At 37.0% G+C, this 14,600-nt stretch overlaps 1 protein-coding gene across 6 annotated transcripts in view; it reads right to left on the bottom strand.

Annotated features, from left to right (window-relative positions):
- TCF12 (transcription factor 12) overlaps window positions 1–14,600 on the bottom strand; it is a 414,455-nt gene that overhangs the window by 253,289 nt on the left and 146,566 nt on the right. For 5 of the 6 annotated variants that reach the window (XM_062205994.1, XM_062205989.1, XM_062205990.1 and 2 more), the window contains one exon: window positions 10,838–10,911. In XM_062205994.1, the coding sequence (XP_062061978.1) occupies window positions 10,838–10,911 (74 nt within the window). Of the gene's footprint in view, window positions 1–940; window positions 1,003–10,837; window positions 10,912–14,600 lie in introns of those variants that run through there. The other variant, XM_062205992.1, reaches the window with a different exon arrangement.

The following is a 14,600-nucleotide window of genomic DNA, read 5'->3' as shown; positions in this document are numbered from 1 at the left end:
TCCTGGCTTTAAACTGGCCCAGCTCCAGCTGTCATGGTCATTTGGGGAATAAACCAGCGGAAGGAAGACTTTTCTCTCTTTGCCTCTGCCTCTCCGTAAATCCTTTCAAAGTAAATAAATAAATCTTAAAAAAAAAATTACTTCTTGGCAAGCTGGTATGAAGATCAAAGCAGGCAATATGTAAAAATGAAGTTTGTATACTAATGTGACAAAGGCTAGTTATATTGTTATTAATATAAATAAGATAAGTGGGCCTAAAACTATGTTCAGGCAGAAATCTACACTTTACTCTCATGTAAGAAATCTCTAAACATAAATAAAAATACTGAAGAGGCTGTCAAGAAAATAAGACCTCAACAAATACAAAAGGAACATAAGAAATTGCAAGAATAGGCTTTGATTTTGACATGCTAACTTCATGATGTGCACAGTAAGAAGGAATTGCAGAGATCAGATCAGTCTTGACAAGGATGTTCACAGGCATACAAAGTTAAGTGGAAACACCAGTGAGATGGCAACAAAAAGGCTTTTATCAAAATAAACTATGGTAAAGCGTCTCAACAGCTGTTGTCCCTAGGAAGAATGGTCAATATGAAAATATGGAAGCGTTAAAATAAAGAGGGAAACAAACTGATCATTATGTAATTTCTTTTTATCACTTTAAGTATTTGCTGGCAAGAGACCTAAAGGTGCCCATCATCATAACTATTTTTCCTTTTCCTTAACCAAGAACATTTAAGTTATAATTTGTAGGTAAGTGCTGTTTTGAACACAACTAAGTATAATGAACAACAATTTACTGTCATGGGTTTTCTTCTAACTTTAAAATGTACCCTTTTCTTACCCACAGTTTTCTACACATTGAGAACATTCAGAAGGAGCAGTTACATAACAAAACAGATTAATGGGAACATAGATGCAATATATAGAAAACACTTACTTTAATTTTCTGTCCCTTCTGTCTTGCTTTGCTATTTAACTGCTTCATCTCGTGTTTTGTACCTGAGATCAAGAGGCATAAAATACTATTTCAAAATTGTGTGTCCTTTCTAATTATATTTGAACTCCTAGCAACTATAAATTCTATACCTTTTCCCCTTCAAAAATAAACACATTAGCAAATAATAAACAATCAAGAGGAAATATCTATACTAAAGAGAAGAAAGGAACACTGAACTTTATTATTCATCAATGTTGACACTGAGGGACAATGAATAAAAGCTAATTTAGTTAATTTTTTTATTCACACAATTGGATTTCCCCATTTATAAGAAAAAGTATTTACCAAACTCAAAACAATCTACTAGTTATTTAATACAACCACTTGTCACAGCCTAAATAAAATACATGGAGTTTCATTTAGGGTCCTCATTCGGGTGGGAGAAGGGAGAGAAAGATTATTATTTTATATTTTCCCCAGTTATTTAGTTGTGGCAGTTTAAAAGTTTTTCTCTTCTATTTCTTTAATTTCTATTTCTATTACTCTGCAGTACGGTCCTTTCACCCTAACCCAAGTATTTTTTCATCATGAATGCTCATGTATTCATGATAGAGTAACATCTTTCCAGATCATCCTATTTCACTTTGGAAACATACTCCATACCATAATATATTAACACTTCATAAAACATCTCACTGTATTTTAAAAAATCTATTTTGGGGGTCAAGGTTGCGGTACAGTGGGTTAAAGCCACCACCTGTGACCCAAGCATCCCATACTGAATTGCTGGTTCAAGTTCTAGCTGCTCTGTTTCCAACCCAGTTCTCTCCTAATGCACCTGGGAAAGCTGCAGAGAACGGTCCAAGTCCTTGGGTTTCTGCCACCCATGTGGCAGACCTGGATGGTATTCCAAGCTCCTAGTTTAGACCTGGACTAGCCCCAGACATTGCTTGGGGATAAACCAGAGGATGGAAGAAATCTCTCTTCTTATCTCTCCCTGTCACTCTGCCTTTCAAAAAAAAAAAATACTCTTTTTTAAAAAATCTGTTTTTAATTGGTTCTTTACTCCTCAAAGGATAGAACATACTTCTTCTGCAGAAAAGTCACCTGCCTTATCTTGAACTATTCACCTACAAAGGAAGTTTAATTACTGTGTACTGAATTTTGTGATTTGGGTCTTTGTTGTGGCATTCCCATCATTCTACATTCCCATAAAGTTGTCCTTCTTGCAACTCTGTTAATACAAGTATGTCCTATCTGTTCTATAATAATCTACTTGAACACTTCTTGTATTAAATCTTTCCTGACTACCCACGGCAATTTATTTCTCTTCTGGAATCTTGAGATAACCAATGAAATTTTTTAGTAATTATTTACTGCCTAATTACAGCTTCTCCATTGCTGTCTTGAAAGCATTTAACTCTTTAGGTAAATATAACATATTTCTAAGTGTATTTACTGAATTCTAAGATACACATTTATTCACTTTTAACATTACAGAAAATGAATGAATTTACAAATCTCAGCACCTTAAAAATAGAGAATCCAAGTAAGCACAGACTCCTTAAAGCATGATTATATAAACATCCTTATTTACAAGGTGGCTCTCATGTCATTGTGCTGCACTGAGGGAAGAAAACAACAGGTTCCCTCTGGCTGTAGATACTCCCCAAAGCTTTTGTGGTCAATTGTGAATGAACTACCCACCAAGGTCCTCCTCAAAACTCCAGTCAGTATAACCCTTATTGAGGTCAAAATGACCTCTGTGTATTTTGTATAGACAGGAATCATGGTTCTATTATCCCATATTGAATTTGCTATCTACAAACTATGGAGAGGCTCTTAGCTAAGCCCATCCAAATGAATTAAAGGATACTGAGTACTGCTAAGAATGGAGAGAGCACTAAGCAAAATTAAAGTTCCACAGGCACATCTGGAATAGTCTAGAAATTCCAAGAGAAATGACATTAATCTCATCCAGACAAACCTATAGAATAATTTTAGTTTCTATAGAATCAGAAAGATAAATGTTTACTTTTATCTATTTTCCTTTCCCTTCTCAAATTTCCCTATCTATGGCTTTGTTTATAAACTTCAAAGACTAGAGCCCCACATCAATCCTTGCACTCTCATATTTTCATTTTCTATCTAACCTGGTCTATCAGGTTGCTGTCTTTGAGTATTTCTGACAATGGTCTGTGAAATGACCACTGCCAGTGCTTTTTAAAATAAACTAAAGCCTCACATCCCTTCACTTCCATAGGAAGTAGGAGTCATGGCATGTATTAAAACAAAAGGCCTCAAAACATACACACTATTTGCACTTTAGTATATGTGCTGCCGAAGCAAGCACACACACTATTTACTCTTAATAAAAAAAAAAAAGTCTGCAGTCATTTTGTGCTGAACTATACACTGAAGCTAAATCAAGTATTTTAAAGTCAACTCACTACTACATAAACGGCTTTCCCCTTCTCCACTAAAAGGTGTAAGTCTGGACCTTAATTATTAGTACTCTACTTTTATTAATGGAAAGAGATAAAGAAGGAAAAAAAGATGGAGGTAAAAAGAAGTAACTTCCTTGCAGAAAGTAGGAGTGCCAGAAACAGAACCCAAACAACTTGATTTTAATGTTAAATTTTTTTTCAAGATTTGTTTCATTTATTTGAAAGGTACAAAGAAGGAGGCATAGGGAAAAGACAGAGAAAGAAAGCTTCCATCCACTGCTTCACTCCCCAAATGACCACAATAGCTGGGGTTGAGCCAGACTGAATCCAGAAGCCTGAAACTCCATCTAGTTTTCCCACATAGGAGGCAGGGACTAAGCAGTGGGGCCATCTTCCACGGCTTTCCCAGGCACATTAGCAGGGACCTTTATTAGAAGTGAACAGCTAAACTGTTGAAATCTTTACTTAGTATATACTAAGTTGATCTTCTGTATATAAAGAGAATTGAAAATGAATCTTGAAGGGCCGGCACCGAGGCTCACTTGGCTAATCCTCTGCCTGCGGCGCCGGCACCCCGGGTTCTAGTCCCAGTTGGGGCGCTAGATTCTGTTCCAGTTGCTCCTCTCCCAGTCCCGCTCTCTGCAGTGGCCTGGGAAGGCAGTGGAGGATGGCCCAAGTGCTTGGGCCCTGCACCCCCATGGCAGACCAGGAGGAAGCAACTGGCTCCTGGCTTTGGATCAGTGCAGCGCACCGGCTGTAGCAGCCATTTGGGGGGTGAACCAACGGAAGGAAGATCTTTCTGTCTCTCTCTCACTGTCTAACTTTGCCCGAGAGAAGAGAAGAGAAGAGAAGAGAAGAGAAGAGAAGAGAAGAGAAGAGAAGAGAAGAGAAGAGGAGAGGGCAGGGGAGGGGAGGGGAGGGGAGGGGAGGGGAGGAGTCTTGATAAAGAATGGTATGGGAGAGGGAGTGGGAGATGGGATGGCAGCAGGTGGGAGGGAGGTTATAGGGGGAAAAGCTGCTATAATCCAAACGTTATACTTTCGAAATTTATATTTATTAAATAAAAGTTTAATTATAGGCCGGCGCTGTGGCTCAATAGGCTAATCCTCCGCCTTGCGGCGCTGGCACACCAGGTTCTAGTCCCGGTTGGGGCACCGGATTCTGTCCCGGTTGCTCCTCTTCCAGGCCAGCTCTCTGCTATGGCCCGGGAAGGCAGTGGAGGATGGCCCAAGTGCTTGGGCCCTGCACCCCATGGGAGACCAGGAGAAGCACCTGGCTCCTGGCTTCGGATCAGCGCGATGCGCTGGCCACAGAGCGCCGGCCGCGGCGGCCATTGGAGGGTGAACCAACAGCAAAAGGAAGACCTTTCTGTCTCTCTCTCCCACTGTCCACTCTGCCTGTCAAAAAAAAAAAAAAAAAAAAAGTTTAATTATATCCACATCCTCTTATCATCTGCAAGATATTCTTTCTAATCATCTTTTTCTTCTTCCATTCTTTGAGTATATGACAGAAAATTTAAGACAGGTCTTCTCTGAGTTGGGAAGTACAAAAGAAATAATCTTAAAAAGTACTATCATTAAGATTCAAAATATTTAAGTTATAAATCAGAGGCTGTTACTAAATAGTCATTTAACCTAGCCAAATTTAAAGTATATTTTGGAATATATAGCACAAATCAGAACCCAGCTAAATTTCAAACAAGTCTCAGTTTTCTCATTATGAAATAAAGGAGCTAGATATTATGTTATAGTAATGACATACCTTTGAGCTTTGAAAAGTCTACAATACTGTGAAATTCAGAGAGATGAAAGAGCAAAAACGTAAATGACTGCTTCAGTCTGTAAACTGTATTATGGATGGTGGAAATTTAGCAACTTCTTAAAAAAAAAAGCAACCAAACTCCCTGATTACTGCTTCTTTTTCAAAAATAACTAGCACAATAGATTATATATAAACCTGAAATGGTCATGAACAAAATGCCAACTCCTTATCACTGATAGTGTCTATATAGTTCCTATTAGTGGTTCCCAACCAGTGAATTCATTCACTTTTTTAAATTAAGAAATGAAAAATACTTTATTATAGAAGAGTATGAAAAGGAGACTTCTCTCCCCCTGTGGACCTTATCACAACACCTATCCCAAGGTACAAATCTCAGTAGTATTTCAGTTTTCTACTTTAGAGCTTGCCCTATGTTAGTTGAGTAGAAGAAATAAGAATCAAAATGCCAAGATAATACAGCTCCATTAAATTTTCACAAATTCAAAGGATCATACATTCAGCAATGGATTTTATATATATTGAAACATAACAATGGAACTGCATGGTAAATTTTTAGACATTTGAAGATAACAGTGGTAACAATAGTAATAACAACTTTCATTTATTGTATCGACAAATGAAATAAAATAATGCACTGCTATTATTATCTTTCAACTTCATCAATACCCTGTAAGGTGAGGGGTGAGATTAAATTGTCATAATTTTAGGGATAAGAAAATTGAAGCACAAAGAGGTTAACTAATTTGCCAAGGATGACAGAGTGTAAGTTTCTAAAGCCTGTGATCTTAAATACAATCCCTTTCTAAGCAGAATCATCACTCAAAACAATAAATCTGGTAAGCACGGAAGAAAGCCTTATTACCATTAATACCATCACCATCTACACTTCAAGCTTCATCATCTTAAATCAACTGATTTTTCCCCTCAATCTCCAAACCTAACTACTCTAGCAAATCTAATTATTCTCTCCAATTTGATCATACTCAGCAAATATGTATACAGCACTCATTATGTACAAAGCATTATACAATGGGCTTCAAAAAGTTTGTGGAAAACAAAATTAAAAGGTAATTTTCTTTTTGGTGCAAAAAAAATCTTGAAATCCATGCAATGCTGTCTCACAATACATATTTTCTAGGAACTAATGTTATGAAATAGCCCTGTGCAAGGCAGAAGACAAAAATTTTTATAACAAAGTTTGGTAAGAATAGACTTTTACTTTCCTAAAAAGGAAACAGATAATTGAAGGAAAAGGGAAATAGGTTTTCTTTATGTTCTCTAAAAATCTACAAGAAAGGAAAGTACATTAGGCATGACTGGGTCAGTAAAAAATCTAACATATTTGCAGACGTATTCATTCATATAAATGTGTGGTTGTTACATACAGATCTAATGGAAACATTGTGAGGTATACAGGTTTAAAGTAGCATTCACAGATCTAAATACTTTACATATACTGTTTCATTTAATGCTTATAACAACCTTATACAGTGGTTACCACTATCCCCATTTCATAGATGAATAAACTCAAGTATAGTGAATTTAATCAATATGTCTGGAATCACACAGGTGAGTAAGAGACAAAGTTAGAATTCATACTCAGTCAACCTAGTTCTAGAATCTAAACAGTATCCTCTGATGAGGAAAAAAAGTTGGAAGCTAGAATAAACTTTGAACACTGTGGTAAGCAAGAACAGTCAATACTGTCTGGCCTGTATGCCTGGTGCATATGAAATGTAGAAACCATTTTTTGTTGTGAAAAATAAAAAATAAGGGAGGGTAGAAACAAACTCATTAACTATACCTCTTTCCCATGTCTAAATTACCCGAGGTTTTAATTGCTCGTTTTGCTCTCTGGTGCTTTATCTTGATCACCACTTACACAAGTTTCTAAAAATGGAAATGCTACATACATCACAATTCTGTTTTCATCTGTTCATGTGTATGTCTGTGTTGTTCACAGGTGGACAGGAGATCAGAAGTGTAGACACCAGCACTCTAACATAGCTGAGGCCTACTGGTACAAACCAAACATTGTTTCTTCCCTCTTAATGCCTCAAAACCATTTTCTCAAATGTACATTTCCTAAAAACACTAAAATGTCTACCATTTCCTCCAGAATCACTGTGAGACAAGTCTCTATTTTTACTTCTACTTAACAAAAACTCTTTAGTGAATGGATTGCTGTGGGTAGTTTTGATAACCAGAATATTAATTACCTCTTTCAGACTACTTTTCTGGTGGATTTGGTAAAACTGGGTAGACATTTCAGGCAGGACTGACTTTTCCTGCCTCTAAGAGAACAGGTATAAGACTAACAAAGAAACGAGAAGATTGTGGTCAAATACATGACTTAGGCAGAGCTGACTTACGCATCAAAGCTACCACAGACTATCTCAGAATTAAAATCAGAACCTACTAACATACCATGTACATTGCAAATACTTCCCTTGAAAAGCTGTTAAGTAATTTCTTTCTTCTTTTTAAGGATTTATTTATTTGAAAGTCAAGAGTTATGGGGCGGGGGAAAGATCTAGAGAGACAGAGATCTTCCATCTGCTGATTCACTCCCCTAATGGCCAAAACAGCCAAGGCTGGGTCAGGCCGAAGCCAATAGCCAGAAGCTTCTTCCAGGTCTCCCACATGGTGGCAGGGGTCCAAACGTTTGGGCCTTATTCCACTGCTTTCCTCAGGCCATTAGTAGGAACCTGGATTGGAAGTGAAGCAGCTGGGACATAAACTGGTGCCCATATGGGATGCCAGTATTTCAGGTGGCAGCTTTACCTGCTTCACTACAATGCCAGCCCCCTTCATAATTTCAACCTATATGATTCTGTGTAACCTAACACATATAGTAATTTGCAGTATAAACAGAATTCATGTGGCACACATCATTTTATATTACTTTGAAAATGTTCTCCCTTATAGTTTTGAGTTGGAGGCAGAAAGGAAAGAGAACAACTCATAGTTTACTCCAAGTAAGTAAAAAGCACGTGTTTAACTCCACCAAAATACTCATTTTACAAGTTTTCTAAAACCCTTTTTTGCATGGCTCATTAAGCATTTTCAAATTTTAAAAGAAGTTAAAAATTTTTGTATTCAGTAATGTTACTGCAAATGAAATTATTGTTAATGCAATTTTCTATGACAGAAATGTAATATTTACATAGTAATACAATGTATAAACAGATTTCACCACATGATTTCTACAGAATTAACTACAATTTCATAAAGTTTAAATTGACTTCATTACTTCACTAATATGTCAAATCAGTGTTTTTAGCCATATCAATATTTATGAACTTCAACTGAGATTCTTATTAACAAAATTTTAACCATCTATGCTTATGGAAAAAAATGGTCCAGATGGTGAATGGTGTTTAACCATGAAATCTTTTTTTAAACAGGCAGAGTGGACAGTGGGAGAGAGAGACAGAGTGAAAGGTCTTCCTTTTGCTGTTGGTTCACCCTCCAATGGCCGCCGCGGCCGGCCCACCGCGCTGATCTGATGGCAGGAGCCAGGTGCTTCTCCTGGTCTCCCATGGGGTGCAGGGCCCAAGCACTTGGGCCATCCTCCACTGCCCTCCCGGGCCATAGCAGAGAGCTGGCCTGGAAGAGGGGCAACCGGGACAGAATCCGGCACCCCAACCGGGACTAGAACCTGGTATGCCGGCGCCGCAAGGCGGAGAATTAGCTTATTGAGCCGCGGCGCCGGCCTAACCATGAAATCTTAAAAGTAGCTAACCTTCCATAAAGGAGTGTTGAGGGAAGCTTCAAAGACAACCATCAATATCACCTGGGCAGAAGAGTACAGGAGAGAAATAGTTTGAAATTGCATCCAGATTTTTGTAAACAACAACAAAGAAATGTAACTTCTTTAACTGACTCAATAAACCCTCAGGTTCAGACTGTGACCAAGATAGAAGAAAGGAGATGAGTGAAAGAGCTGATTTCAGTGGGAATAAACATAAGACAAGGTACCAGTGACTCTCTAATCTATTTGATCTCTCAACAGACAGGCAAGAATATTATGTGTTTTAGTGGTAGGCTGATTTTTCTTAAGTAGAAAACTAGCTTACTATTGAATCAATCTGACTTCTCGCTACAGACAATACATATTGAAAAATAATAATAAACTAAGATTGAAAAGCAGCATTCCACATTTGACCGTAGACCAAACAACAAAATTCAAATGCAAGATATGCTTTGGATTCCATATCTGGAGGCAAACTTAATTTCAAGATAATGAATTACATAACATGTTTTAGATACATTATTATGTTGTTTTCTCCTAAAATCCTATATACTACTGAAGTTAAAAAAAAATTGATAGCTTGAAAGGGAAGTAAATATAAGGTACCAAGGGATCATTGAATGCATGTGAACAAATAGCAGGTTATGTATACAGTACATAATAGTAATGGTAAAAAACAGCACATTATGAGTTCCCTACTCTTCCAAAACATCATCAGGAAATGTGCCTCTCCTATTTAAAATATTACTGAAAGAACTGGGAACTTTTAAAGTGGAAAGAAATTTGGACATGACCCCAAGACAAAATAACCAAGATTAAACACCTAATTCATGTAGAGCTGACAGTAAAAAACAAATCTTGAGATACCCAGCACAGGGCTCTTTTAAACTCCAATTTAGTTTTCTCAGTCGCTGATTCCCAAAAGGGAAACACAAAATCTCAGGTTTAACAGTCATACTATACAAGCTTTTGAATTTCATTTGACTATCCAGTTCTTTTCAAAACATTTAAAATAAATTAAACAGGTTACAACCAACTATAACAAAACTCTACATTTTAAAAAGTACTTCTACTCAGCATTTTTCAATGCAAAACACTAATCTATATACTGAGAGTATTCAGTTTTCCTTCCACTTCTTAAGTAAATTTGCTACTATGTTTAAGTACCTATAAATTTTATGCCTATCTTCTCTTGATTAATTCTGAGAGAAATAAAAGCCTATTATTCATTTAAAATGTTGGCCTTCAGAGAAGTATTTGTTAACTTCACCTAAGCACAGTACTTAGGTGCAATGCTCTGATCTAATTTTCCATCTCCTAGTCTCATTTTATAAAATGTTTAGAATTTTTGTTTTTTTGCTGAAAAAGGCTCTAACCTTTTGACCTTTCAGAGCCCAGAACTTCAACTCAGTCCCATTTCTCTTAATTGTCAAACAAGAAATGTCATCTGTTATGTCTCTTCTGATATGCTTCCAAGATAAAGGGCTACTGTGTTCCTGATATAAATGGCTAATGACTGCTGGAGGAAGGGGGTACTCAAAGTTTGTGCTTTGAAAGCCATTGCCATCTCTCAAAAAAAACAAAGTACAAAGAAAAATGGCTACATAATTAGGAAGAACACCTAGTGAAGCACTACAACTCTTACAACTCTAGTAAAGAGTTTTGTAAGCAGTCAAGGTACAGAAATAACACTAAGAGTATTTGTTTAAGTGTAGCAATTGTAATCAATCCCCAAAGTATGACAGTTCATATTAAGAATTAAATCTACTACGAAAGTACTGAGTAGTCTACCTTATTTCCATGAAAATATGTTAATCTTAATATCTTTTAGAAATATTGTTCGTATGTGAAACAAAATACTTATTCTTTCACTTTATCTTTACAATTTTAATCAGGATTGATAAGCAAACTTACTCTAGATGAATCATATGAGGGGCTTGGTTGACCACTTGCTCCCCAAGATGTTGTACCTCCTCGTTCATCCATACCTAAAGAGAGAAGAATATAAAAGGTATAAATCTAAAAAGATACTTAGGTCAATTTTGTTGGTATGGTACAGCAAGAGTACACTTCAGCAACTGGTATTTTCATTTTCATAAAAGTAGTAAATATCAACTTTTGCCTGAATAACCAATGGAAAGTAAGTTACTTCAGAGTACCTTCAGCACTTTTTCATTAATTCCCATAAAATGCTCCATATATAATATGGGAATTCAGAACCAAAGTATTTCTTCGGAGATTTCAAAATAGGGCATACTCTAGATCTCACCATCTCAGTCCTCATCCATTATTATTTCAATGAATATATGAACCTCCAAAATATTCTCTAGTTTAGTATCGCTTACATGAAAATATGAAGAATACAGCTCTTAAGCTTTAAAAATGGAAACAAGTCAAACTACCATTCAACTTAGTCAAATTGGATTCTAGCAGAGCAGTGATTAGATATTCTTAAGAAAAGGCCATTAAACCATCTTCAAATCAACATTAGCTGTGTAAAAACTAACGAAAATGATATGACAACTTATTCCAGAAACATTGTGGGTAACACTTCAGAATCCTCTAGAATTATACACATTCTGATTCTAAATGAGTAGATCCACTCTGATGAAAGTTAGAAAGGAAAACTCAAAGTGACAAAGAAATCAGTAACTATTACCAACAAAATAACTGAATGTCCTCCTTAATTCATCTTCTGAAGGCTAGACTCCATATTTCACCTCCCTATCAATCTCTACAAAAATCTGGAAAAGCTGGACAAGACTTAATTCAGCCAATTCTCTCTCTCTCCTATTCTGAAGACACCAGTGTCTTTCATCTTTGACTCCTAGGAAGGTATACTTTTCCAGCATCTTCTTGAAATTCTTTCCATGATGAAATAAAAAACAGCTTACTTCTTTGGTTTGCTGTTGCAAGCGTAGATGTTTCAATGATAACAGTCTGCTAAGTTCAAAACCTCTTTTCTTTGATAATATCCTTGGAAATTCTGTGATTGAGCTGAATGCCACATGTAATAAATAAATGCCACAAACTTTCCAGTAACTTGTGCTAATTCACTAATATTTTTATTTCTTATTCACGGGGAGGGGGAGGAGGAGGGGGAGTAGAAGGGAGAGAGGGAGGGAGAGAAAGAGAGGGAGAGGGCGAGGGTCCAGGTGCTTAGGTTATCTTCCGCTTTTTCAGGCACTTCAGCAGGGAGCCAGATCAGAAGTGCAACGGCTGAGATTTGAACCAGCACTCATATGGGATCCTGGCACAGGAGGCAGTGTCTTAACCTGCTGTACCATAATATGAGCCCCTTCCTAAGATGTCTTTTAAATTTTTTTTAAAAAATTATTTATTTATTTATTTGAAAGGCAGAGTGACAAGAGAGGAAGGACAGAGAGAAGATCTTTCATATACTGGTTCACTCCCCAAATGGCTTACAACAGGAAGGTTTGCATGGGCCAAAAGCCAGGAGCCTAGAACTCCACCTAGGTCTGCCTCATGGGTGGCAGATATCCGAATAGTTGGACCAGCATCCTCTGCTTTCTTAGGCTCATCAGTAGGGAGCTGGATCAGATGCAGAGAAGCCATGAATGAAAGGGGCGCTCCAACATGGGATGGCAATGTCACAAGCTGTGGTTTAACCTGCTGTGCCTTATCACCAACCCCCCAAGGCTTCTTTCATAGGATCAGAATTACTCAATGAATGGATGGAAAAATACACAGAAAGGGGGAGGATGAGTTTCCAAAGTACAATGTACTAATTTCTGATTCAGTTGCTAGGATCTTAATTTATTCTTTTTATGAATCTGCAATTCCTAATTTGAGTGAGTATTATTAATGACATTTTAGAAAGAATTCACAGGAAAGATATCCTTTAGTCTTCCCCCTTATCTGCAGTTTCAGTTACCTGCAGTCCAAATAAATTAAATAAGTAATTCAAGAAATAAGTAACTCAGAAGCTTTAAATAAATTTGGAGTATTGAGGTATTTTATATAGTTGTTGACTTCCTAGTCTGCCTCATTTATACCCAAACCTTTATCATAGATATGTATATATGTATAGGATAAAACATAGAGTGAGTACTATCAATAGTTTTCAAAAATCCCCTGAGGTTCTATGAACCTATCTACTCAGAAACTGCACACAGTATTCCAGGTGTAACGTCAAGTGAACTCAAAAGCTTTGAAAACACAGATTGTGTGTAAAAATGCAGTGTTTGGAACATGTTTCAAAAATTCTTATTAAAGTTCCAAATTTAAGAACAATCCTGGGGCTGGCGCTGTGGCATAGTAGGTAAAGCCGCCGCCTCCAGTGCTGGCATCCCAAATGGGCTCGAGACCTGGCGGCTCCACTTGCGATCCAGCTCTCTGCTATGGCCTGGGAAAGCAGTAGAAGATGGCCCAAGTCCTTGGGCTCCTGCACCCTCGCGGGAGACCCAGAAGCTCCTGGCCTTGCATTGGCATGGCTCCGGCCATTGCGGCTAACTGGGGAGTGAACCAGCAGATGGAAGACCTCTCTCTCTCTCTCTCTCTCTGCCTTTCCTTCTCTGTGTAACTCTTTCAAGTAAATAAATAAATCTTAAAAAAAAAAAAAAGAACAATCATACAAGTTAGGGAGAGTCAGGTATAAATACACACTTTGTTGCCACCTCTCCAGTACCAACAGTCATCTATGAGCTGCTTTCCATGCATTTTCCTTGCAATCAACACTGCAGAATAACAGATAGATTAGCATCCTAAGACAAGGCTACTATTAATCTACAAAATCCATTAATAAGATATGAAACTAATTTTATTAAAAGTTTATGCAAGAAATCCATTTTCACTGAACATATAATGGAAACTTATTTTGATGAAGCCTATCCTAATGAAAATAATCAGACCAGTTTATTCTTTATGACTAAATTTTCTTATATCAAATGATAAATATGAGACTATTGTTAAACACATATATATGTTCACTACAGATAATGTCTCAAGCAAAATTTAAGAGACATGCAAATCTATGAAACTATATACTCCATTTTCATCAAGTGACTGTAATTCCTTATGTAAAACAAGAGAAAAGCAATTATTAACTCAATAAACTGGTAACTAGATTACTGAGATACCAGCTAAAGAGTACTAGATACAACTGACACTGGACACTGGCAGGAAGGCTCAAAGGATGCTACAGAAGGACAACAGTCTAATTAGGCTTTGAAGTTAGAGCTCCGTAGGTTTATTGTTCAAATATCCAGACTGAGTAAAAGGTCGTGGCTGGCACTGACAAAGCGAAGAGTCATCTCTTAGCATCAATGACTCCTTTCTGCTGAAGACAATGGTGCTACAAACAGAGAAATATGACAGGAATAATAAACTTTCCAAGGCTTCAGCCCTAAGAACAAGGTTAGGAGAAGAAAAAGAAATTACAGTCAGAAGATAAACTACTCAATATAGATATGATAGAAATTGATCAAAATCTGAAAAACTATCCACAAGAACACACCACAGTTGCAATAGAGTGATAAGAGGAAAAACATTTCTGCTGAGATATATCTCAATCATCTTTCCCCATACACTTTCTTTCATCCCCATTACTAGTTATGTATGTCAATTCAACAGTTTTAGAGAAGCCAGGTCCCTGATTTGAAGATTAAAATGGTAGATGGAAAAAGAGAAAGTTTAGCCACAATTAAATGGCAGAAAC

Source organism: Lepus europaeus, chromosome 11, assembly GCF_033115175.1.
Source record: "Lepus europaeus isolate LE1 chromosome 11, mLepTim1.pri, whole genome shotgun sequence".
Taxonomy (NCBI): domain Eukaryota; kingdom Metazoa; phylum Chordata; class Mammalia; order Lagomorpha; family Leporidae; genus Lepus; species Lepus europaeus.
This window is presented reverse-complemented; position numbering and strand designations above follow the sequence as displayed.